Source organism: Mytilus californianus, unplaced genomic scaffold (genome assembly GCF_021869535.1).
Source record: "Mytilus californianus isolate M0D057914Y unplaced genomic scaffold, xbMytCali1.0.p SCAF_9, whole genome shotgun sequence".
Classification (NCBI taxonomy): domain Eukaryota; kingdom Metazoa; phylum Mollusca; class Bivalvia; order Mytilida; family Mytilidae; genus Mytilus; species Mytilus californianus.
The window spans coordinates 44,126,325-44,153,363 of NW_026262745.1; the positions used below are offsets into that span (position 1 = coordinate 44,126,325).

At 32.3% G+C, this 27,039-nt stretch overlaps 2 protein-coding genes across 2 annotated transcripts in view; both read right to left on the reverse strand.

Annotated features, from left to right (window-relative positions):
* LOC127714274 (tereporin-Ca1-like) overlaps window positions 1-27,039 on the reverse strand; it is a 470,404-nt gene that overhangs the window by 364,496 nt on the left and 78,869 nt on the right. The window lies entirely within an intron of this gene.
* Window positions 4,430-10,191, reverse strand: LOC127714267 (toll-like receptor 4). The gene is made up of 2 exons (XM_052220327.1): window positions 9,993-10,191; window positions 4,430-9,822 (listed from the first exon to the last, which is right to left on the reverse strand). The coding sequence occupies exon 2, from the start codon at window positions 9,807-9,809 to the stop codon at window positions 7,293-7,295; it is 2,517 nt and encodes an 838-aa protein (XP_052076287.1). The 5' UTR covers window positions 9,810-9,822; window positions 9,993-10,191; the 3' UTR covers window positions 4,430-7,292.

Genomic DNA, 27,039 nt, shown 5'->3' on the forward strand with positions numbered 1-27,039 from the left:
CTTGGTACGAATTAAATTCTTGTTTTTTGGCTTGAGCCAATTCGAAAAACAATAAATATGATTATTCCATATTGATAGAACTTTAGTAGGTTTTTCTATATGAATGGGATTTTGAATAAATAAGCACATTCACCTGCGGAAAAGGTATATTCACCGCGCAAAACGTCGCGTGCTTTTACGTGTATAATAACGATACAGTGTTTGACGTTTAGTTGGTTTTGGTAAATAACTGTTATTTTATACATATTTTTCTCGCTCGGAACATGGAATAAAACAATTACTGTCTTTTGTTTCGGTAAATATGTGGTTTAATTGACTTTTGAAAAACCTAGTGACATTCACTTCGGCCGCTGGCCTCAGTGAATGTCAGTTTTTCCAAAGTCAATAAAACCACACATTTACCTCATCAAAAGACAGTAATTGTATAATATTTCAATACATATTAATAAATATAAGGAGATGTGGTATGATTGACAATAAGATATCTACTGTACACACCAAAGACCAAGGTACAAAGATGAAAGCAACTACAGGTCACTGTATGGCCTTTAAGGGCATACGATACAGTTACAGGGGAGGTAATGACGTTGCTAACGTAAAATGTTATTTTTTGCGACATCAAACTGTGACATATCGGGAAAACATGCATTTTTGACGGATTTTTATCATTTAGACTGATTTGACTTGAAAACTGGTTCATGGAACCCTCTTTTTTAAAATTACATTAGATTTGATTACGTATGAAGATTATTTGTACCAATTTTTTTTAAAAAAGTCACCAATGCCGTTTTTTTGTTCTAAAGTCCTGAAACTTTGTTAAAAATTAATTATTTACAAAGAATTGTTATATAAATTTAGAGCCTACTTATGTTAAACAGATTTTCCAAATGTTTTTACAAAAATCCGTTTGTGTTTATCATTTGCAACAAAAAAGTTAGGTATGTCTATCCAAAGGATAGAAATGTAAAAAAAACCGAAATTTTGAGTAAATATCTATATAAAATTTCGACCCCATTTATCTCTTAAAGTAGCACATGAAGGTATATTTTTTTATTACATATTTGAATTGCTTAGGTGAAAAATAGCTTGTATGCAAATTTTCGTCAAAAATTCACCGTGGGATCGAAACTATATCGTATGCATCCCTTAACATTGGGCAATTATTCATACATGCATCATATACATGATATAGTGGTCTATAAAAAAAATTCAGAGATAATTTTTTGCATTCTGGGGAAAAAAAGAGACTCGCCCCCTGATGATCATGTCGCACTAGCCGCTTAGTCTAACTTTAGATTTCAATCTTCTTAAAGTTCGACAACCTCGATGGTCTTGTGGTAGCGTGTTCGCCTCGAGTGCGGGAGGTCCTGGGTTCAAACCACTGCCGGGTCAAACCAAAGACTTTAAAATTGGTATTTGCTGCTTCTCCGCTAAGCACGCGGCATTAAGGAGTAAGAGCAAAGACTAGTCGGCTCGGAATCAGAATAATGTGTCCGGGTAAGGTGACATGTCTTCATGTGCATTGGCTGTTACCTTGTGAACTAGCACGTTAAAAATACGCCTCAGCGTGTCGGTCTAGTACAAAGCAGGGTTAGTATCCATATTACATAAACATGTTCTCGGCATGAATATGCATTTCAATTTGACGCTGGCGGTTAAGCAGCCATCCATCACCATCATCATCTTTTCAGTACAAACAGTTCCTAAATATAAAAAAACAAACATAGTCTAGCAATGCTATCAAAATTTAAGATTAGTAATCATTGCCTTAGGCCACACCAATTTGATTAATAGTTCTTTGGATTTTCCCGCTCCTGTTTTGGAGAAATTGACTTTTCAATGAAAAAAAAATTACCGCTTCCGCCAATTTTTGGGCCGCATGCCGCTCCAAAATTAGTTAATCCTTGACATTTTTTTTTTCTCTTAGACGTTTTTCTCGTGCATATATTGCTCCGAGCGATTCAAACGCACGCGTGATAAATCGATTTGTAAATAAAAGGTCAAAAATCGGGATGCCAACATGAAGTTGTGTCAGATCATTACCGAGGAACACACAGTTATTTGAAATGCATTTCGTTTTACCTGTTCTAGGAGACAAAAATAAAAAATCTTCGTTAGATGACCACGATCACATCAGTACTTGTTAGAATCATTGTCATCCCCGATCATTGTTTCAACAGACATAGTCCGAGATTACTCCGACGTCCAACAGCTGTTTGCCAGACAAGATGGGGGGCTGTTGTCCCACGGCCCCAGCTTGTCTGTCAAAACAGCCGTTGGACGTCAGAGTAATCTTGGACTACAACAGACATAGATATCTAGAGCTATCTGTCTTGGATGAAATTAATATTAAATTAACATGAATTTTTGAAAAATAACAGATTTATCTTATTTTAATGAAAACTTCATATCCCCTTGTTAGTCTATTGACATGTAATCAGAACTCTTTTGTAAGGGAAAATTTAAGAGTTCCAACATTCGGGACCAAAGTGGTGGTATTGGGATTGGCATGCTAATAATAATAAGGGATGTGTTATTGGTGCAACCACTTCCAGTTTGAAATACATTGCAGGTTTCAGGGGCAAAAGGAAAAAGTATTTTGCTAAGTCAGAATAATGCATGTGAATGTGGTTAAATGTATTTTAAGGGAATAGATATAGGAAGATGTGGTATGAGTGCCAATGAGACAACTCTCTACCTAAGTAACAATTTATAAAAGTAAACCAATATAGGTCAAGGTACGGCCTTCAACAATGAGCCTTTGCTCACACAGAACAGCAAGCTATAAAGGGCCCCAAAAATTACTAGTGTAAAACCATTCAAACGGGAAAACCAGCGGTCTAATCTATATAAAAACGAGAAACGAGAAACACGTATGAACTACATAAACAGACGACAACTACTGTACATCAGATTCCTGAATTATGACAGGTGAAAACATTTGCAGCGGGATTAAATGTTTTAATACATTGAGATCTGCATGCATACCAATATAATTATCTTACTCAGGATGCTGTTGAAATATTCACCTCACTCATTATGTTGATCCTATTATGGATAAGTAGTTCCAACTGGATGTCAAGCAGCCAATAAACAATCATTACCATATAATGAAAACAACTATATCAAAAGATATTTAATATTTTTCATGGGCATTTTTTTGGAATATATACACATATTTTAATTGTATTCAACACATTTCATTTACCTAACTAACATAATTCCTCTTGCTAAACTGCATCTGATATGCTACCTTAATATATACACAGGTATGAATTTGAATGAAAATACACGCAGTCAAAGCTTATTTGACGAAAATAATCAAAATTATACTAAACCAAAGCGAACCAAAAAGTTGGGTATGGTACAGACTGTACTACAGGCACAAATACATCAACTTATATGCATAAGAGCATGTTTATCCTCCTTTTTTTTTGAAGTAACCCAGTTTTAACATGTACAAATCGCACAATTTAAAAAAAAATTATACCGCTCGCTCCACTTGTAGAGCACCCGCCTCAACAAAACTCATTTTCAAGAAATAAATACAATCAAAAAAATTTCGCTCGCTCGCCCCATATTTTTTGGAGCTTTTGTCCGAAGAACTAAAAATCTAATTGGTGTGGCCTTAGGGTAGAAACTTGAAGACGTTAAAGGAAATATAATTCTTTAGGAAAAATAAAACTATTACCCAGATGTGAACGACTTTGTCAGCTTAGAGGACTAGGTGCATTTTTTTTCTGCAGTGCCCTCAATATAGCCAATGGTGAAAACTTTAATCAATTTATCATCACAGACTAATGACCAATCCTTATTTGTCATTGTTTTATTATATTTATTCCTGATGAAAAAGAGATCATCAACACATGCAATTCCCTTCATTTTCACTATTAAATGTAACGAAAATGGTTTTGAGTACACTTAAACGCTAGGTTTAAACTGGTTGTAAATTGATTAGACCCTAATCAATATATGTTTTATTACACTTAATCTGTTAAATATTATTCAACCTATGCCAACATTTTTCCATACAATTTTATACCTAAATTTCAAAATGTTGTCATAGGTTGAATGAACCACCAATAGGAACAAGTTGGTTGTATTGGTATAAAATTGTATGAATAAATGTTGGCATAGGTTGAATAATTTTTAACAGATTCAGTGTTATCATAACGTAAATTGATAAGGGTCTAATCAATTTACAACCAGTTTAAACTTAGCGTTTAAGTGTACTCAAAACCATTTTCGTTACATTTGATAGTGAAATTGTAGGTAATTGCATGTGTTGATGATCTCTTTTTCATTAGGAATAAATATAATAAAACAATGGCAAATAATTATATAAGGATTTCTATAATTTTATTAAAGGGATTTCCATCTATTCATATCAAATATCCACCAGTGGCAAGCTCATGAATACAATACAACAATGATCAAAACATTTAATGATAATTTAAATAAATTCCTTCAAATACATTGACATATTGACAGTAGCACTATTGAAACACATATTTCATAAATACTTACATAAGTAAAATATCATTATTGAATGTTCACTAATACATATAACAATATTAACACAGATACAGAATTCGATAAAGTTCACTAAGATTTCTCAAATGACCCACTAATTAATATGTAGAAGATATGATGCTGCATCTGCGTATCCACTGGTGTCATGTTGTTATCTTGCAGTCTCTGTCTTATGTCAGCTAGCCTGTTGTCAATGTCGATGTATTTTCTTTTACGTTGACGACGTTTACCACCTGCTGAGTATTGAATGATTCTAACCACAATAGCTGCTCCCTGTTTCTTCAGTAGTTTTACCAAGTTGAAGATGTTTGGGTGTGGGTGCTCTACATGATTCTTTAATTTATGATGCCATCCTTCTAAGTGGTTGTTAGTTCTTGGTTCTACTGTTTCGTAATGGTTCCAAATGTGGCGGTTAGTCTTAACCTAGTATTCGGTAACATAGTCTGTAAATTCTAAAGTTTTGATGTTTGTGTTGGCTTTTTCGATTTCTTCTAATGCATTCAACCAAATATCTTCTACATGCTGCATTGGTACAAGTGGAAGAACTGCTGCACGTCGAACCAATCTGGTGATGTAATTGTTGTTCTTGTAAGGGGTCTGAAGACCAGTATCTTGTACCTGTCGCCATATACATTGGGTATAGTGAAAGAATCAACCTTTAACAGTAATACCAGGAAATACTTGATAAGCTGTGTTACGTACTGCAACTTCATAATCCAAGAATATAGTAATTGGTTGTAGTTGTAGATCAAAGCGTTGGCATGCTTGTTTAAGTAGTGTCAAGAACCGTGTGTAGATGACTTAACTTCTACCGGGTAGTAATGCATAAACCAGTAGGTAGATGGCTCCGTCGACGAAAGCATGCAATGTATAGACTTGAAAAAATACATCTGGACATGTATAAAATGTTCCATCACCATATATGATGTCAGCTGCTGTAAGGTTGGTTAGGTTCTGACGTATAGTAAACATCTTAATTCTATCTTGTTCACCATCATCTGCAATTAGGAACTGTTCTCCAACTGTAGTGACTGTCCAGGGTTCTGCTAGGTTGATCTCATTGCGTGTTTTTGGTAGTCCTGGTATGAGTTTTGATCTCTCGTTGTAAAAGCTACGTCTGCAGGATTCAAAAGTTGGCAGATTTTTTACTACTTCTTGTGTTTCGTCATTCCATTCTGGGTTGCGTAATTCAATGACCTCTTGTTCATATATAGTTGGAACTGGTGCAGTGTCCTCTCGGCACCGTTTCATTATTGTCTGAAGTATCTCATCTACTTTGAGTTTAACTTTGTGGTTGTCCTGATTGTGTCTATTTGGTAATTTGGTAGGTATGTTGTAGCGAGTATTTAATGTAGCTGGGCAATTACGTGTATAACATATCCAGTATACACTATCATCTCGTCTGGTTTTGACTCTGAACTGGAACTCATTGTTGATTATACTCTGGTTGCCTTATCTATTGGTAACAAACTGAATATCTGACTGTGCATTTTCCATACTGACTTGTGAATGATTGGTTTCCAGAAAACATTTGATTTTATACACTTCTTAGCTTAGAACTCAGCAATATGTCATAAGTGAACAAATATCACTTTAATTAAACTTAATTATTGTACCAATTTGGTCAATTAATTTAAAATCACTAAGGGTAAGTAGTCCAAGCTGTATCAATGAGATGATATCATATCAGTTATTAAACTTTAAATAATAAGTAATAATTTTATTTGATAGTTATTTTAAATTTCATTTGAATTAAATTAAACTAAAATTGTTTATGTTTTGTTAAAGCTTGGTATTGTATATTGTATGATTCATATTTGTATATAAAAGTTATCTTATAAATCACAAAATAGAATAGCATTTAAACTTTTTTTTCAATGTTCTGTTTTAGAATTGTTGTCCTTTATTATTAATTTAGAGTTTACTTCATCACAATGTTGCAGGATCAAGTGTAATTTTTATTAAATTTGATTACCGATTCATAATTATCCATTACTTGATAAAAGTGTCAATTAAAAAATACAGAGTTATCTCTATTTACCCATCTTGTTAAACCAATCTTCCACAACCAATGTTATGCGTGTGTAATGGTGTTGAACGTAATTAACATTTATCAGATGTGGGAGGAATGAAAAAGAGTTCTATGAAAGTGTGAAGAATCGTGCTTAAATTTGTAATGCCCAATGTAATCTTGTGGTTATGAAAAGAAAGAATAACGAATATAAAAAAGTACTCCTAGTACAGACAAACCTTTGTAACTTTAACACATAAGACTATCCCACTGTAATGTGATCGATAAAATAGGATACAATCCTGCAAAACTGTATAGAATATTATATTTTTTGACAGTACATATTTAAGATACTGTCACATATAATAACTTACTTAAAGTTGTTAATGATTTGGAACAAACACTTCCACAAGCCACCATTGTGTAATAAATTCATTTGTAGCCACAATGGCATACAAAGTAAAAATGCAAAAATACCGAACTCCAAGGAAAATTGAAAACGGAAAGTTCTTTGTCAAATGGCAAAATCAAAAGCTCAAACACTCGACAATTGAGTGATTGACATATATTTATAGTACAACTGTGACAGTGACGCACATTTTTTAGATACTTTCATCTTTTCTCATGTAATAGTATAATATATAGTATTATATATTATAATAGTATTAGGATGGATAGTTATATAACAAAAACGGACTATAACTAAATTGGTTTTGGTAAAAGCAAAAACAAACATTGACTTATGTTGTCATTTCAGCACTTCCTTTAATTTATCCCAGAACAGAGTGTTACCTAATGGATCATTAGGATACTCAATGTACGACTGATTATGTACTTTTTCAATAACACATAAAGGCAAATTTAGTGCTGACAAGTCCACAAGAGAAACTAAGATAAACATATTTTCACAATCTCTTGAATATATGCTCTCCATACGTGCCATATTATATTCGAACAGACACCAGTATGATTCAAGATAGGTCTTCGATATCACTGCAACCACATATCGACTATTTTGAATTCCATAAGTAATGTTTGCGGCAATATCCTTACCTGGTTGAAAGTCTCTCTTGTGGATACACAATTTCAGTTTTGCATCTTCTTCTAAATTTGAAAGAAGATGATCATGTACAAAAGCTGCATCTTCCTCTTCATATGAGATAAAAGCATCGAATTCGTACTCCTTGTCTTCGAACTTTTTTCTTGACGAATTCTGATATTTATTCTTTGTCATATAATACATTAATCGTAATTTCCACCTGTGTCTATAGACTAAACCGCATAGCAAGATCAACACGAAAAATATAACGAAGATTGACAATACAACAAGTAAGGCTGTGTAAGAGGAACACTTCTTTTCTAGAATTTCATATACTCTTTTTGGTTCTTTCAATAATTCCGTATTGCCGTTGTACAATTTGCATTTGTAACTTTGTAACTTTGTAAATTTTATTTTTGTTTGTAACATCCATTTGATAAATTGTATGGTGTCACACGAACATATCAAAGGATTATCAATCAAATTCAATGTCAAGTTTGGATTTGACTTTATAATCGTTTCAAGTTGACCACGTGCCGTAGAATTTAGACTTGAAAATCTATTCTTTGAGAGATCTAAATGCGAAAGATTTTGCATATGACTTATTTGAAAACTCAAATCCTCCAGTAAATTACCACCAATGTTGATTTCTTTGAGCATTGATTGAAATTTGAAAAAGTTGTATGGTAAATACGGTATTCGATTGTCTGCTAAATTCAATACTTCCAGCTTAGGAATATGCTGCAGAATTTCACCATGCATGTCTTCGATGAGAACAAATCCCAGTAAATTGTTCTGTATAAGTAACGATTTTAAACTCGGGGAACTCCTAAAAAAATCCTTTGACACGTTGGAACAAAAATTGTTCGAAAGATCAAGGTGAACTAGTTTCTTGTAAGTAAGCAGAGGTCCAATCCAGGAATACATGATATTAAATCCACAATCAAGATATGCTAATGAATTCTCGTACACTTTATTCGCCTCTATTTTAAATCGAAATAAATTGTTTCTGAAAATAAGATTTTGTAATGTGAAAGGAATTCTAAACGGAATTGTATTGGATTTCCATTGTCCTTGACGTTGTACTTCATGTTGATTTGATGTCTGATATATTACTGGTAAAGGATCTGTTTGGTCCTTTTTTACACATATTTCATCATGTAAATCCTGAAAATTATGACTGCTGAACTGGAGTGAGATATTTATGAAAGTTATGTTTACTGCGACAAAATCATAAAAATAACTCCCAATACCGAACATGTTGTCCGAAACATATATATTTCTTAACGTAGGTGGAAGAGATCGTAAGGCACCCTTCTCGAAAAGCTGAATTCTGTTGCTATCAGCGTGCAACTCAGTCAGATTTGTATGTCTTAAATTACGTATATGTGATTTCAAAACAATTGTATCGGGCTCAAAAATTTTATGAATTTTGTTTAATTTCAGAATCTTAATAGAAGTTGTTTGAAGATCATAGGTAATATTCTCTGCCCCTGCAAATTTAAGACAAAAGTTGAAAGAGGCGTCTAAAAATGTCAGGTTTGACATAAATTTTAATGTTCCTCTATAAACATAAGATATTTTACAAGCGGACATATCAAGATATATTAAATTTGGAATAGTTCGAAAGGTTTCCGGAGTCATTGTTTTACATTCGCATTCACCAGACAATCCAGAAATGTCCAAGTTTTCCAGATTAATGAGTCCTTTAAAACTGTCAAAAATATGGTTTTGTTCTAGTATCTTAAAGTCCATTCGCAATGTTTGCAAGGAATATGGAAAAGTTATATTAAGTTTCATCCAATCAATGTGATTCCTCTTAATGTTTAAATATTTCAGAGCAGGTATGGACATAAAAACATTCTTATCTACATCTTTTATTTCGTTGTTGTAAAGTGTCAAATTTATGAGGTTAAAGGCTCCATAAAATGTGTCTTTCCTCAAAACTGTCAGTTTATTATTCAATAAACTAATCTTACACAGTTTACTATTGTTTCTAAAATGATTGTCTGGTATAGTTGATATCAAATTGTTATCCAATATAATCACTTTGATACTTTTGGGAAAATCTGGAATGTGTGTTAGATGTGCATTTGAACAATCTGCTTTATAATCTTGTTTCCCAGTATTGAAGAAACACTGACATCTGTTTTCAAACTCGCATTTTCTGCCAGCTACAAGCCCAATGTAAAGCAAGATAGCAACTGCATTGCCAAGATATCCCATAAGTGGTCTGTGTCTGTAAATAAAAGATATATATATATATATCAAATAGAAAAATCCCTTTATTTCATTAAATCATATTTTTTACATTAGCAAAAGTCCCTTAAAAACGCGTAATATTGACCTGCCAGATACTCTGTGAAAATAAAATGTTCAAATTAAATTTAAACAAATCAATACACTTACACTTCTTCTTTTATCAATATTAAAAAAATTTTGAACAATAGAATGTCGTCAATATGCAGCTACTTTCTTCTTAAATTCTGTTAGTATATTTCGTCTTTGTCCATCTTAACTGTTGTGTAACAGTAAGTTACGAATACTGTAAAATGACAGCAACTTTTAAAGATGGCGCAGCAGTCTTTTACACAACTTTTATTACTCATCTACACAATATACAAGGAAGTGGGTATAAGAAATAACATACCTCAGTAATAAATTAGGTATACATAAACAAGTTTTCGGTTACAATGACGTTAAAAGAGTAATGTGATACAGATCAATTTCGCTTATGTTAGCAGTTTTGATTTTACAATGGTATGTAATTACTATTCCACTGTAGTAGATTTTAGTAAATCGGATACAAAATCATTTCATAACTAGAATGATGAACGATGGCATTTTTCTGACGTCAATATCTTTAAAAATGTACCTATGGCATTGAACATAATATGTATTTGTTTTCAATTTTAAATGAAAAATATATATTCTTTAACTGATTTAATAGTGCCAACTAAATCTGCCTTGTATTCGGTACTTTTAGTATACACTTTAAATATTTGACACCTCGTTAGACTTTTTAGAGCAGCTAAATATTTGACAAGTAGTCAATCGTAAAATATGTTTCCATATGTAACAGCTGACAGCTAACATATATACCATATACACATTGGTTAGGAAATACTGAGCACATACAGTTATCACACACATGATTATTTCCATAAGAGATGTTCATATAGGCAAACATTAGCGTATTTTTTTTTTAGTTGGTATACTTGCATGTGATTTATCTTTGCGGATCCAAAATATATCTGATAATTGACAAAATTCATTTTTTTGTATTTTTATGAAAACTGAAAACGCTATTTTTTGTTATAAATTAGGCCTATAGTTTTCTCGTTTGAATTTAGTCACATTTTTTTTTATGTTGGAGCCCTTTGAAGCTGACAATAAGGTATTGTTTTTCATTGTTAAAAGCTGTATGTTAACCTTTTATTGTTTTACATTGTCAATTAAACACTGGTGGATAATTGTTTCATTGGCAATCATACCACATCTCCTTTTTTTATAATTATCATATGTAAAAGTAAATCTTTTTTTAATGACACAACTTTTCAACAGAATCCAAATCGCACGAAAGCACCATACGACCTTCAACAATGAGCAAAACTTATAGTGTATAGTCAGCTTTAAAAGGATCCGTCAAAAAAAAGGTGATATAAATCTAACTAGAAAAACAGTGGCTTGGTACATGAACAGAGCCAATTACAAATAACAAATGTTCTCCAAAATTATCAATCAGTAAAAACATCAGACGGATTTAGCGTAAAGAAAAGAGTCTGAGAAAAGAATGACATAATACAAAGCCAACATAAAAGTCAGGGTCAATTTAATGGAATTTAGACAAATCTTTATCGAATTTGGCTATAAACAGAGATTCGTTGGATTACAGTAACACGTCTCTGCTATTAAATGGGTAGTAACTTGTGCACTTATGAATACATTAAACATGTCAGAAAACTTTATTGCCGAACCGTACATAGATGTTGTCAAAGACAAATTTACAACTTTATTATCTTACTCGTCGTCCAGTAAGTATATCTAGCATGTTTATCGTTTATATTAGTTGTGAACGAGTGGTAGAAAAAAAATTTGCAATAGAACAAAATTTAAAAGGACCATTTAATTTAAGAACACATGTATGATTAGATTGTGTTGAAGTGTAGTGTACAGAGCCCAAAATTAATAACTGCCAATCAAATAGAACAGACAACCAATAACACGTAGTTTATTCAAAACATCCAAAGAGTGTTTGACAATCCAAACATAATTTATTCTATTATTGTATACACTTTAATACAAAAGTCAATAAAAAGTTTTTGAATTGTTGTAAGGAACTAATTAAAGCACCGAAAAACGTTACTAGTAGCTAAGATGCGAGTGAAATTATTGTTAACTATTTGAGACTCTGTGAAGCACACGGCCTTAAATGTAGACGAGATAACAATTTATTCTAAAAAAAAAAGCATGTAGTGTATATGTCTTACCACTACCCCTTTGTTGGCTGCTTTGTTGGCTGGTATGAACACATAACGCTTTAAAAGAACTTAAAATGAGTATTAATCATATTACTTACGTTTAATATGATGCTTAAAGGATATTCAATTGTTTAAAATATTTTATAATAAGCGATGTTCTTGATAAAATAATAGAATAGAGAATGGAAACGGGGTATGTGTCAAAAACATACAATGTTTACAAGACTAGCAAAGGCTAGAGGCTCCTAACTTGGGACAAGCGTAAAAGACGACGGGGTTAGATATGTTTTTGAGATCTACGCACACCCCTATACCTCTAGTCAATATGGAAAAAACAAGCACGAGGTTATAATAGGTAACAGAAGAAACTAAGCAAAATGACAATGATAAACACAAATTAACAAAGGACTACTAGCAGTTACTGACATGCCAGCTACATACTTGAATTAAATTGATTGAAAGGTTATATCTTCGCCATATGAAAATCAAACACAGTCCCTCCCGTTAGGGGTTTAGTAAAATGCCATCATGAAGATTTAGTTTACGAATGATGTCCTTGTATCGATGATAAAATTAAGTAAAAGTTTTGACAAGTTTGTGATATCGAAAACCCATGTTGTAATTTTCAGTAATAGAGAGATCTCTTTCGTTAAAATCAATACGTTGTTACATACACGAGCGAATCGAACATGTTGAGATATATAAACACCATATGATGGTGCCAAGGGAACGTCGCCATCTAAAAATGTATAACTAACAATAGGAAAGGTAAAATCACCTCTTTTATCGTAACTGACAGTATGCATCTTCCCTTAGAGATATAGATATCAAGATCAAGAAAATGACAGTGTTCATTGTTAGTATTAGCTTTATTTAATAACTTCAACAGGATACATCTAGTGCGCATACTAAAGTCGTCATTTCTGAGGGCCAAAACATCATCCAAGCTTAAACTTATAATTGATTGTGAATTATGATTGTAGGCTTTAATAGAATTATATTAGCTTCTTACTTATATATATGCCCAGTATATCTGTTTTTCATTGTTCGACCAATTGTAAATTGATTGATAAATAATTAATATTTTTTGTATTATTTTAATTATACCTTTTTCATAAAGCCAAATGAGTATATCAAGCAGCACATAATCATAATTGGCAATGATTTGAAAAAAAAGTACGGCTTTAAAAATGCTCACAAATTCAATCTTGCGAAAATTATGCTTTAGACAACAACAAAACCATATGATTTTTGTTTCTAACCTTTATAAAAGCAGAATATATAATTTTTCATTAAGTTTTGTTCAATTTAGTCAAAATGGGCTCAAAAACATTGCTGATGTATCATTTGCTTGCAAGTCAATAACGCAGCCTCATTATTCAACCTTTGATTGATATGTGTTGCATATGTGCTCAGTTAATATAACGAGTGTCAGCTGAAAAGAGAAACAAGGGCAGGCAGCAGCAGGACTCAGACACGTCAGGAATACACACGAAATAGCGATACTTTATAACGGTTCCAGATCTAAACATTGTGTATTTATGGTGTCTTTCTGCTAGTCATTAATTTTAGGCGGCCGCGGATCTGTGAAGCAGGGGAAAAAATTTTCCCCCTATACATTTGGAATATATATATCACACAAGATTTTTTTTCACGGATATTTATTAGTATGCAGGGTCTTTACTCTACAATCGTAGGCACATGTTTTATGTCAGCAGGTACATTTTTTAGCTTGCTTTCAGTAGATGGGAACTATCTTTATAATTGTTGTGTGGGTACTTGTGTTAATGTACACCATGTAACGGTTAGGAGTAATTGTTTTCCTGCACTGTTTTTTATTGCATGTTCCTTATCTGCCTCTTTGTTAGTCAACTTATTGAAATTAAAAGGAGAGGGTAAAAGACACAGTAAAATCAGTTTTATTGTAAAAACGCGAGATAATCGTGTGACCTGGCTTGACCATAAACCCCATAAGTGGTTGTCATATGTGGTCAGTTTGTTTGTTTTTGTGGCCAGTTTTGGGATATTACTTTTTTTGGGGGAAGGGGGGGGGGGGGGGGTACATGAAAACAGCAAGTTTTTCTGTACATGTATATTGCATGCATATGAATAAGAAATTAATTATCTGGCTTATATATGCATTGAAGCTTTAATAAACATACTGCATAACTTTATCTGTATAATTCTTCTATTCTTTGGATAAAAGATATGAATGTATTACAGTCTAGTGTCTTCTATTATATCAGAATTGATAGTATTATAGTATCAATTGAGTTCATAAGATGTATCACCTTTGAAGTCTGGTATCAAATTTGTAACAATTGTTGTCACTTATACTTTCGTTTCTGACTTTTCATGTTCGATTTGTATTTCTTTTTCTTTCTTTTCAAATTTCCCGCTGTGCATTTTCACAAAAATTGTCATTAAAATTGTAAAGAAAAGAACAATTGCCCCATAAAATGTCATTTGATGAAAAAAACATGTCATAACCATGATGCTGATAGAGATATCCAATAACCGAAAGGTATGACATGGCACCAAAAGCCATACCCATAACAATAAACGTTATTGCTACTCCAGTGACCTCAAAATATGCATTAGCCCAACCTAAGCCAGAAGGAAATATTGGCCCAACACATGATCCTATCATTATAGTTAAAATCCATAACGCTAAATCGTTTTCATGCGCAAAAATTTCTAACATAATTCCTGTAACTAAAGTTCCAGACACTTCAACCGGAATTAAGATACGAATTGGCATGAACCATCCGGTAAATATACCAACAAATCGTCCGACCGCAAAACTTATCCAGTATACGGTATTTATAAGGGATGCGTCGCCACCGCCTATATTAAAGAAACACAAAAAATAACACGATGAAAATTGGAATACCAAACCATCTATCACCATCTGTACATGTTGCGGGATCGACTAGTCTCACAACTTTGCGAAAATTACTCTCCTTGGCGTCAACTTGTTTTTCTGGAGTTAACATTATATGCCGAGAACAGAACTGATACAAATAGTACACAATCGATAGAGAAGCTATCTTGGATTCTTTTAGATATTCCACTGTTGTATTTTAATTAGTACTATTTGTACGCAGAAAGGGCGATGTGTTTTGTATCGATGTATCTAACTCACTTTGTACGAGCTATACATTTGGCATTATAGTTGAAGTGACATTTTCAAGTGACGGCGCCAACAATGCCAAGAACGGATTTGCTATTTGCGGATCGAAGACTGATCCCATTCCAAAACCGAAGTGTAGAAGGTGTAAAGGTCCTGATGATTTTTTGTCCCATAGCTGAATGAGAACTCACTGTCCGACTGCAACAATATGACAAACATAAGATATGTGTTCCGCTGATGTAGCGGAATATCATAAATAGATAGACACATTTCTTATAACAAGAATTTCCTTTGATAACAGTCTTAGTATTTGTTTTTGTTTTATTTGTAATACAACATATAATACATTAGTCATTAAAGGAACGATTTGATTTATAATTTTAGTACAGTTGTGTTTTATTCCTGATCTCCATTCATGGCAAATAGCTATCGTTACATCACACCATTTTTCATATTTGTCTATGAGAGGCCCACCAATGAATGCCCCAATAAAATATCCAACACTTTGGCCAAATATAGCTCTGGATACCAGCTCGTAGTCTGAATTTGTCTTTATAATTAAATAATTTTGAGTTGGTCCCGTGATTTCATTGAACATACCCTGAAAATAGATGAAAATTATTGTTTGATGCCCTTGAAAACTTTGTTAAGCGTCAACCTGACATATAGTACGTTAATAGATCGAGCACGTTACCAAAAGAACATTGGGGCGCTCAGTTTATTGCAATGTTTTTATTAATGAAATACAGTCTTTCAGTAACTGCGAGTACTCTTAGATCTTTACTTTGTGTTTTTACCTTTTTGTAAATTATGTTTGTATCGATCACGCCCTCTCCAACAACTTTTACAGTTTGTTCTTATCTTATGTTGTCACATCACTGTCCCGTTTAAGGACAGGACCCAGCGCCCACACATATGTTAAATCCCGCTTCATTACGTATGTGTCTGTCACAAACCGGAAACCTGTAATGCAGTGGTTGTCAATGGATTCTTTGTTGTGGTAGAAATCATGCCGTTTTTTTTTTTCTTTTTCGAATCGTTACACATTTTTTCATCCTGGCGCCATTTACAATTATAACATGCTTACAATACGGTATCGTGTTTGTTCATTGTTGAAGGTCGTACAAAAATGTACGAAAACCTGTTATTGTTCACATGTTTGTCCAATCATACCATATGTCCGTATTTGTAAATGTCTATTAAAACGGTTTTTTTAAATGTATTTATACTAGTAAATGATCATCTTTTTAATTAATTAAATTTTCTATTTGCATTGTATTCGTTAAACAATGATTTTCATATAGAACACTATGTATGTCTTTAATTTATTCCGGTCACGCTTATTCAGAAGTTTGAAAATTTTATGCAGAAAACGAACATGGTATGTCTATAGGCTTAATTTTGTATTTTCAAAACTTGCGTTCCACCCTTTCATTGCATGCATTTCCCTCTCCTCCATATATATAAAGGCAACAGTAGTATACCGCTGTTCAAAAGTCATAAATCGATTGAGAGAAAACAAATCTGATTTACATACTTAAACCGAGGGAAACACATCAAATATAAGAGGAAAACAACGGAACAACAGAAACACTGAAGTGCAACAAAAACAAACGCCAACATACATAGAAACGGATATATATATAAGTTTGTTTACAGCTTCGGAGAATTTTAATCAAGGCTATAAAAACTTAAAAAGATAGTCCAAAAGTCAGTTGAACAGAATTTATCAAGACCTTATGATAATAAAAACGATAGGGTTTCACTCAAGCTTGATTCAAATCATTCCGTGTTTTCAGTTGTAGTCCTGTGGATACATTTGGGATCAATACTTTTCTGAAACAATGCTTTCCTAAATGACCCAGTTTGCCTCTCACCTTTGACGACAAAAAACAATCAAATTATAGTTTAAGATCCAAAGAAAGACTGTCAGAATATCAAAATAAAGCCAAGAACTTATTTCTTCGTTCAAAAATCGTTTGTAGCTCTTGCAAGACTATTTTATGACATTTTGTCATCAACCGCATTATTCGTCACATGCTCCCAAGTGTGTTTTTGTTTTTTTGTTTCCTAATCATAAACTTTACTTGGATATTATATTTCATTAAATTTCAGCAATATTTTTTTCGGAATTAATAAATGCAATTAGAAAGCACAGTAGTTCTAACATTTAATTATATTACTCTATCTCTTTAGATGGTCTGAAAATTACTTGATCTCTACACATAACATTTCTCATGCATTCGTTTTAAATTTAAAACTGGATATCAAAGGTGTTTTTTCATTTGAATCCGGCGACTTCTTTCAAATAGTTTTATTTACATTTTGACTAATTTTTTTTACAAAATCAGCATGTAATTTTATCAGTTAAAATATTGACTTTTCTAAAACGCAGCTATGTTGTATGTAGCGGCAGTTTATTTACATATTATAACTAAAGAACTACTTACAATAGTTATCCATGTAAAGACTCAGACAGCAGTTTTTGTAACCTTCTGAGTTGTAGTTACTGTATATGTTTTTAGCTCCGGTTGTTTCTTGTCATCGTTTTGTTTTTATACCATTGCCATGACTACTCGTAAAGGCTTACGTCAAAATTGCATATTCATTTCATATGTCGTATACTTTTGTATTGTGCATCGTAAAACAGATTATTTCATTCTATTGAAAAGAAATATTTAAAATTCGGATCTATAAAGAACATAAACAAAAATAGTGTATTAATTCATTAAAATTACAAAAGGTAAACAAAAACTATTAATTAAATGATCTTCTCTAGGGTTTTCAGATACAAACTTTTTTTGCGATTGCACTTTGTTATAATAAACAAATAAAACGACAAAGTTCCTGACTTGAAACAAATGCATATTTATATAAAGCGGAGTTAGCATTATGTGTGTGTCCCTCAATTCACCCTTTTAATTGGTCCTGCTTAGGTGCCTTCTTGAAGCAAAGAAAATGTCACCATATCCAAACACAGGTGTATCTGCTGTACGTGACTGCGTTTGTATACATCCTGAACAGTCAATTGAACCCCAAGTGTTGGCTCTACATCTGTAAGGGACAACTATATTTCGATATTTTCGACTTTGCTGTACATTTTGAAAAGACTGTTTGCCCATGTTTCTGTTAGATATTGTCTATGTCTTAAAAAATATTACTTTTAGGTTCATATGTAACTTCGTCAAAGTTTATTGCATATTCTTTGTTTATTTCCACTTTCAGTTATTTTTCTATCTTTTCGGGTTTCTTCATAGTAGAACGGACAATCATTATGTGTACCAAATGTGGTATAACGACATATTAAGTTACATGTAGATACAAGTCATTATTACTATCAACATTTCTTCCGAGGCTATTTATCTGTTGTACTTCAAATTTGAACTGTCTTTAAACTGGTACATGTTTATGGATGCTTTTATAATCGTACTGATCACCTTTTTGTCGTCTATTTAAATGTCATTGTATATCATATGTATTCCTAGTCTATTCTAATATGTTTTTTAAAACTTTTTCTGCAGATCGTTGCATGGATTTCAAGCTCTCTTTGACATTAATCAGCACATGATTTAGAAATCTTAACACAAAAATATTGATATATTAATATTGAACCTCAATATCAAGTATGATACGATATTTCCTTATCTCAGAAATTAAGATTTAAAATCAAATGTCTAGATAAAAACAAAATAGTATTGCTTGTTAAACAGTGACGGAGATTGTTTCTATGATTTTGTGTTATGTAGGTACATAGTGAAGCACTTTTCGTTTTCCAATGGTCTTATATAGAATAAGACGCCACTTATCATGGACGCTGATTTTCATTGGCGTAAAAAATAGCAAGACGTAATCGCGGAGAACGTTCTGCACAAAACTTTGAAGAGATCTATATCTCAGAACTATATTTAGGTAGATACAACTCAAAATCTGTTATCCAAGCGAACGTGTTATTAATGAGAAAACATTTGTACGTTTGTCCGTGTACGAACGGACAAGAGATAATCGTATTTAATTCTTCGAGGTTACTAAGACATCTGTCTTGATGACATCTTGCATTTTTTAGCAAGTTGTCAGCTAAGGCTTTGTCTGGAAAGTCTTCTCGCCCAAGTGTTTACAATAACTTTTGTTTGCTTGATCAGTCCAATTATAATATCCATCAACAATAAAAACTTAACTAATTTTTAACTGGTATATAAGTGGTTCATTTTGATTGTTTAGGCACAGTTTTAAATTCTTGATGCCTTTTTTACCATTTTGTCTGCCTTTCAAATGTTTATATAATATAACTTAAGATGTCAAGGAATTGTCATTAAATGTATTATCTCCAAGTTCCCCTTTACAATCGCCTAATTTTGACCTTATGTTCCAAAATTTGCGTTCCATGCAAGCTGATAATGAACTGTTGTCTGAATTTATAGTAGTAAGTCTTAATCTTGAATCGTGTTACGTTGTTTGTATGTTGTTTTTGGAGAATTTTATGTTTTTTAATTTTTTCAGGGGGATCGATAAATCACATGCATTTATATTTTTCTCGTTTATGACTAATTCTTTTTCCCCCATTTTACATTCAGCGTCGTTACATTACTACATACAAAATCAATAATCATTGGTGTAAGATTTTAAAATTTGGTCAAGTTGATAATTGCATTGAACGTTCCATGGTTTGAGTACATTCACTTCGAAGTTTGATTGGTTCGGACTGCTATTCCTGGTTTTTGAGATTATATACATGAACTGTTTTACGATGCACAATACATTTATTCCACAAGACAACGCATTGCTCGCAGTCCTTACGGCAGTTGACCTAACATTATATAGGACATGTATGTATTGTAATCTACTAATCTAAACTTCATATAGCTCCTAAAGTATTTAGGTATTCTTACATCCATGCTGTTACTTTTATTTGCGCAATGTATAGTTATTATAGCTTTTCAAACTTAAATATCGTCATTGATTCAATCAAAACATTATATTATCCAACCTTTCAACTTAACCAACAATCCGCTTTCACTTGCCAAATCATGTTTTAAAGAATTGTATTTCATAAGTGTTTGAAAGTAGGGGCATAGCATTAACAAAATTCCGTTTGATTCACATACACCAATAATAGAGAAAATAAGTTAGAACTAAATATTATCATAATGTTATACACTAAAAGTGCATCTGAGTTTAAAATGACCAAATGTTTATTTAATATTCAACATTTGAATCTTTTATTATTATTTTTTTTATGTTTTTTCTGTACAATCCTGCTTAATATTATAATGAATCTTATTTGCATAATTTATTTCGATTTTGAACTTCTTTTTTTTTAAATTTCAAGTACTCATTTATTTGTGCTGTTCGTTGTTCGTTTTTATGTTTGCCTTTTCTTTTTTTTTTCTTTTTTTATCGTGGACGGGGTTTATATTTTGTATCGTTGTTTCTTTTCGTATTTTGTTGCGTTGGGACGTCAGATAATATTTATGTACAAACAGCACATCATTATTTGTATTAACCAGGCATACCTCAAATAGCAAAACATGAAAACAGCAAGATTGACATTTTAATGTTCAAAATTACCACAAAAAAAAATAATACAAGTACAACTGGAATTAGTACGAAGAAAAGATCCTAAAGAAGCTTGAAAAGCCTTAGTCCTTCGTTTGATCATTTGATCGATTGAACAATGCTAATACAGAATACTCATCTGGCATTTTTACGAATTGATAGTTAACAAATAGTACATTTAATATGAAATAAGATGTTCTCCCGGATTACATAATGTTTATCGTTTTAATGGACGTTCTTATCTAAAGAACTTTACTTTTTCTTTTTTTCTCTTGAATGACGATTTTGTTTTGTTATTTGCCTTTATTTTAAAAACTATTAATATACAAGACAAGATCTTCAAATGAGTATTGAAAATTGCTGAAACTGTTGGTCGACTCTGTATACATGTAGGCGTTGTTTTCCAAAAATGGCAATTTTTTCATCTTTATGTCTATTATCTTAAAAACAATAATTACATTGATAGATCGAAATTTAAATAGCAAAAAATGACTAGCAATCTCTACATATTTAAACATGGTCAAAATTGTTAGTCATAATCTTTTATGAGTTATTGTCCTTCAAGACTATATCTAGTTCGGCGTAACAAATTAAAAGTTTGGATCTTTGTTGAGTTTAACAACCTCGAGGGTATCACCAGCCAGTCGGCATTTTTGTGTTGACATTAGATATTATTGATATGATCTTTTCCTGTAAATGTTCTGTTTGTAAAATGTTGAATTACTCGAAATAGTATGGTGTTCCTACCCCTAGACATAGATAGCCGTTGTCGTATTTTGCATAATTTCTCTTACTTTTCTGTTATAGTGCTCTTCATTTATATATTTGATTTGGAGTTTCATTTTATTTTATTCAAGCGCCAGTGATGAGTCTTATTTCGACGAGACGCTCTTAAAGCGTAACACATTAAAAGCTTGGTATCTTTGATGGATGAGATTTTACCAACTGTTTCCAGTTTAGCTTTTCTCTTGAAAACTATAATAGATTGATGGACATTTAAAAAAAAATATCAGCAAGACAGAATCTTGAATATATCAGAATGACAAGTCAGCTCTTTATTCGAGATAATGCCCTTTAATGACGATAAAATATCATTTTTCTATAAAAGCATAATTTACCAGCAAGACAAGATCTACATTTAAATAAACTTGCCCAAATCTTCAGTCGATACTATTAAGAACAGATGATAAAAATGTACCTCTGATTTTTTGGCATTTTCTGTCTTTTCAGTGCATCGATACTATACAAGTCAATAATTAAACTGTACATGACTTCAGAAATAAAATATTAATTCAACATTGCAAATAATTCGTAATAAATATTTAGCTATAACAAAAATTATCACCAGCAATATGTCGGACATGGTAAAACATGCAAAAATCTAAGACTGTACAAAATCCAGACGGATGACAGTTCCAATACGCAATGTCATTTTCACGGGTAGTAACCTCGTCATATCGAAAAGCGTTTAGTACAGTGATTTTGTCATAGTTTGGTTAAGATGAACATGGTTGTGTTAAGTGTTTTTGATGACAAACAGTGTCAAAATATAAACATTCGAATAGTTTGTTAAAGGAACTAATGACAACAAATTCAAGCTGGTAAGTATCTTTGTTTATAGCTAATATGTTAGTACATCAAAATTTGTATCATATAGTTATTAATTTGACACAGAATAATGCTTGCGTATGTCAAAATTTAAAAGTTCTGATTCGTTTCTAATGCATAAAGAAAAGTGGTATGCTTACTGTCTGCTACATCACATATTTTGTTATGATATAAAACTGCCGTCAATTTTCCAGAAAAACAGCCCCTAGTGCACACAATTTGAGATTACAGAATATTCGGTGTCATGGTTTGGTTCATTCGTGTCATGGTTTATTTCATGTTGAACATGGTTCAGTTATGTCATTCTATTCGTGAATGAAGGAAGAGTAACGATCAAAATAAACAGACATTATATATATTGAAATACTCTTTTTTAAATCCTTTTATTTGGAATACAAAAGGACATATATACGCACATTCAATGTAGTATTATATATATTAAGTACATGCAATCTGATTGCCAATGAGATAACTATCCACCCGAGACCAAAATGACGTAGATGTAAGCAACTATATGTCGCCGTACGGCCTTCAACAATGAATAAAATCCATACCTTTTAGCAAGCCATAAAAGGCTCCGACAAAATTATATGTAAAAAAAATTTAAATGAGAAAACCAATGTATTATTATAATACAATATTACAAAAATATAATCATTTTTATTCGTTCTTAATAATAATTGATAAAAGTTGACATTAAATCGGCTTCATTCTAATTCGGAATTGTGATTTTTCATATATCTAAATTCTGAACTTGTGTGTATTTTTTTTTTTTTATTTCAATTTTACTAATAGGTTTTACAAATTTTACAAGTGATGCCGCTCACGATATCATCGACAGAGTCAATCATGGACATACGGAGAAAATAATCTATGTGAAACAGAAGCAGCTCTTTCTGTTTTTGTAATTATTATCTCAAAAGTTAGTTTAAAAGAGCAGTGACTATTTGAATTATAAAAGCAAAATAACAAAAATACGGGACTTTGAAGAAAATTCTAAACGGAAAGTCCCTAATCAAATGGCAAAACCAAAAATTGAAACACATCAAACGAATGGATAACAACTGACATATTCCTGACTTGGTACATACATTTTTTTCTGTAGAAAATGGTGGATTAAACCTGGTTTTATAGCCAGCTTAACCTCTTACATGTATGACAGTCGCATAAAATTCCATTATATTGACGACGATGTATGAACAAAACAAACAGACATAATAGGCAAAAATGTCAAAAAATAAGGGTACAGCAGGTGTTATAATCTTAGTCACTATAAAAACAAAACAAATATTTCAACAAAGAAAAACAAAAAGGCATATAGACAAAGCACATAAGCAATAACGAAAGACAAGAATACAAAAATTTACCATAGCACAATAACACAATCACGGGATGTATAAGTACCGAGCTACGTCAAATGGATTGGGCCAAAAATAGACTAAACAGTTAAAGTAATAATTTACAAAGACACATAAAAGAGTACCATAACACGGCATTAAGGTGACAAACAATGTCAGTACTTAAAATGTTTACTTAAAGACCATCGTTTATTATTTGTGAAGTTGAAAGGGAATATTTACCCACAAGGTCTTCCGATGAACTTTTTTTGGAAAAAGGACGAGACGTTCTTTGACATATATGTACCACTGGTTCATCAACTTTCTGCTCAGACACTGGTGACGGTTTACAAAGTCAAAGTAGTATCTGCAAGCTCTTGAATAACGAATGAGTTGGGAAATGTATATCCCATATTCAGGAGAAGTTGGTATATTGCTACTAAGGTTGGAGAAACTGATAATTTTAAAATTAAAATCGTTTCGTTTGTCATAGATTCTGGTACTAAGATGACCGCTCATGTCAAATTCGAGGTATAAGTCTAAATATGAGGCAGAGGAAGCCGTGTCTGTTGTTCCTTTAATCTCTAGTTCTTGGGGATACTAGTATATTAATGGAATTCAATCAGAAAAGTCTGGATTGTTAATGGAAAGAACAATATATATGAATTTGAAATTAAATAATCTGGCTTCTTTGATCTTCTTGTTATTTACAAATGTCTGAAGGAACTCCGACTAATAGGAAGATAAGAAGAGGTCGCTGCCGCACAGTATAGAAATGCCTACAATTTGGTGACAAAGTCTACCTCCAAATTCAACAAATATGTTGTCAATAAGAAACTCCAGCATACTGGTCACTTGTTCCTCTGTGTAGCATGTTTTATTTTTTTATTCACTATTAACAAAATATGCCGTATGGTATCCAAAAGTAATAAATGTATAGCGTGCACTACCATTTTTATGTTGAAAAGCATTGTAGATTTAAATTATTTCTTTTAGACGATTTTTCAATGACACTTACGGAATGGTGGTACACAGGGTTGAAAAATTAAACATTTTGATAGAACTAATTTCAGAGAAATATCGAGATTTACATTTATTCAGAAGTTCTTTAAGAGTTTTTTTTAACTCCATATATATATATGGTTAATACCACTACGCGAGTAAACAGTTTCATGGTATTTCTGAAAACCCTCTTTCATTGAGGAAAGAATCTTTGTCAATCTAATGGACAATTCTTTCGTCGAACATGCAGATGAGCTGGCAATGTACGGCCGTTTGTATGGAATTTTGTGAAACTTAGGTATCCAATACAAACAAGGTAAGTCCTCCGATTTGCTGCTCAAAGTAATGTTCATTGAAACTATTAAGGACTTATGAATCACCAAAATCTCATCCTTGTCAAATGATGTTTTTGTATGTGGGATTACATGAGTGCTCATTTATTCCTAATTCTTTTACAAGACACTCGTAGTAGTACGATTTGCATACACAGACAAGTCACGAACAGTTAGATTGCTTAATGTACGCTTTGCCAATTACAGCATCGAATTTTGGTTTTAAAGGCCTTTTTTCTTCTTAGTCAGTTGGTAAATTGTGTAACTTCGTTTAATTACAAGCGTTTTCAAACAAACTATCAATATTTAGCTGAAACACATACATATTAATTTGGATCTAAACCATGACAAACTTGATCAAAACCATGACGAATTTCTTGACACTTAACCGAACCATGTCATAACTTAACCAAACCATAGCAATTTCGATAGTTTGCTTATTCTGCGTTAGTTTCTTGAAAATTACAATTCCAATGTAGATCGTTTGACTAACAATGCAAATTAAAACATCTTATTTGCTTTTTATTTGCTCGTTTGAATAGAACTGAGGCAATCGTTCGGGGAAGTAACTTAACACAACCATGTTCATCTTAACCAAACTATGACAAAATCACTGTACTAAACGCTTCTCGATATGACGAGGTTACTACCCGTGATTTTACGCGATCTAGTTTAATTAAGAATTGAATGCTTCTTTTTGTAAATATATTGGAGTGTAGAAGCGTTGACCAAATACATTTTTTATGAAGCGCGGAAGCGCTTCATTCTAAAAATGTGCGCACGGTCAACGCTTTTACAACCCTATGAAATTACTAAAAGAAGCATTCAATACTTATAATTACATTTTTTAGCTAGGATCATAAAAACACGAATTCTATCAAGTTTTTCTTTAATTTACCTGTGCACTTTATTGTGGGAGCTCGTGTCATCATGAATGTTACGTTTCATTGTGTAATGAATGTTAAGTTCAGAAAGACGAGAGATTGCTGTTAGCCAATCAAAATAATGTATCATAATGAAACATACATGCAATGTAATTATATCGGTATGACTCCTCATAACGCATCTAAGACTTCTTATCGTCGACGCATAGATCCATTCTAACCATTCAACCTTTTGATGAAGTATACTCAGTTGTTACATTTTTACAGAGTAGCGATGTGCAATTGTTCAGACTGGTTTCGATGCTTTCGGGTAATAAATAGTAATGTCTTTAAGTTCATCCCACAATGCTCGAAAGGTGATAAAGCCGATTACCATGCTGGCCATGAAAGAACACGAATTTTATGTTGAGTAAAAACATAAATCATATGCGGATCACGTGACACCAGGGTGTTGTCTCGCTTCTTGAACTCTCCTACATAGTTGAAATTAACTTGCGTATGATCAGATATTTGCAGTTGTTTGTAAGTGTGCAAAATGTCAATACCGCTGATACGAGGCGATTATAGAGACAAATTAATCGTTTATGCATGTACAGACGATGTGACGTCTCCCATAAAATATCACTATGCGGAATATCGGTCGTACTCCCTGTCTGCTGAAACGGCTCACCAGTCTAGATATTGTCACCCTGTGTGCGTTTAACTGCTTCAAGCGTCATCATGGAGCATCTCACACTGCATCATACTCACAGCGCGTTTGCTATTCCTTTCATAAAACCCTGGGGCTCTTTTCACAAAAAATCTTACGACAAAAACTTATCCTAAGTTATATTGAAATGTTCATGACTTACGAGTGTTTTTTCTCGTAAGATTTTTTTTGAAATTAGTCGCTGGCATCGTGTTATCTGTGTCTTTCGAAGATGTTTGTAAATAAAACCGTATAAATAATGACCTCAAATGATTTAATGACAATCTCTTGATAGTGACGTTACCTAAAAAGTACATGAAATTTTTACATGAAATTTGAATTATCTGTTTAAGAGAACTTCCATAAATAATCAAGAAAACAATTTCTAATTAACCAGGAATAAAAATTTTAAAAAACCTCGTATAACATTCTTCTATT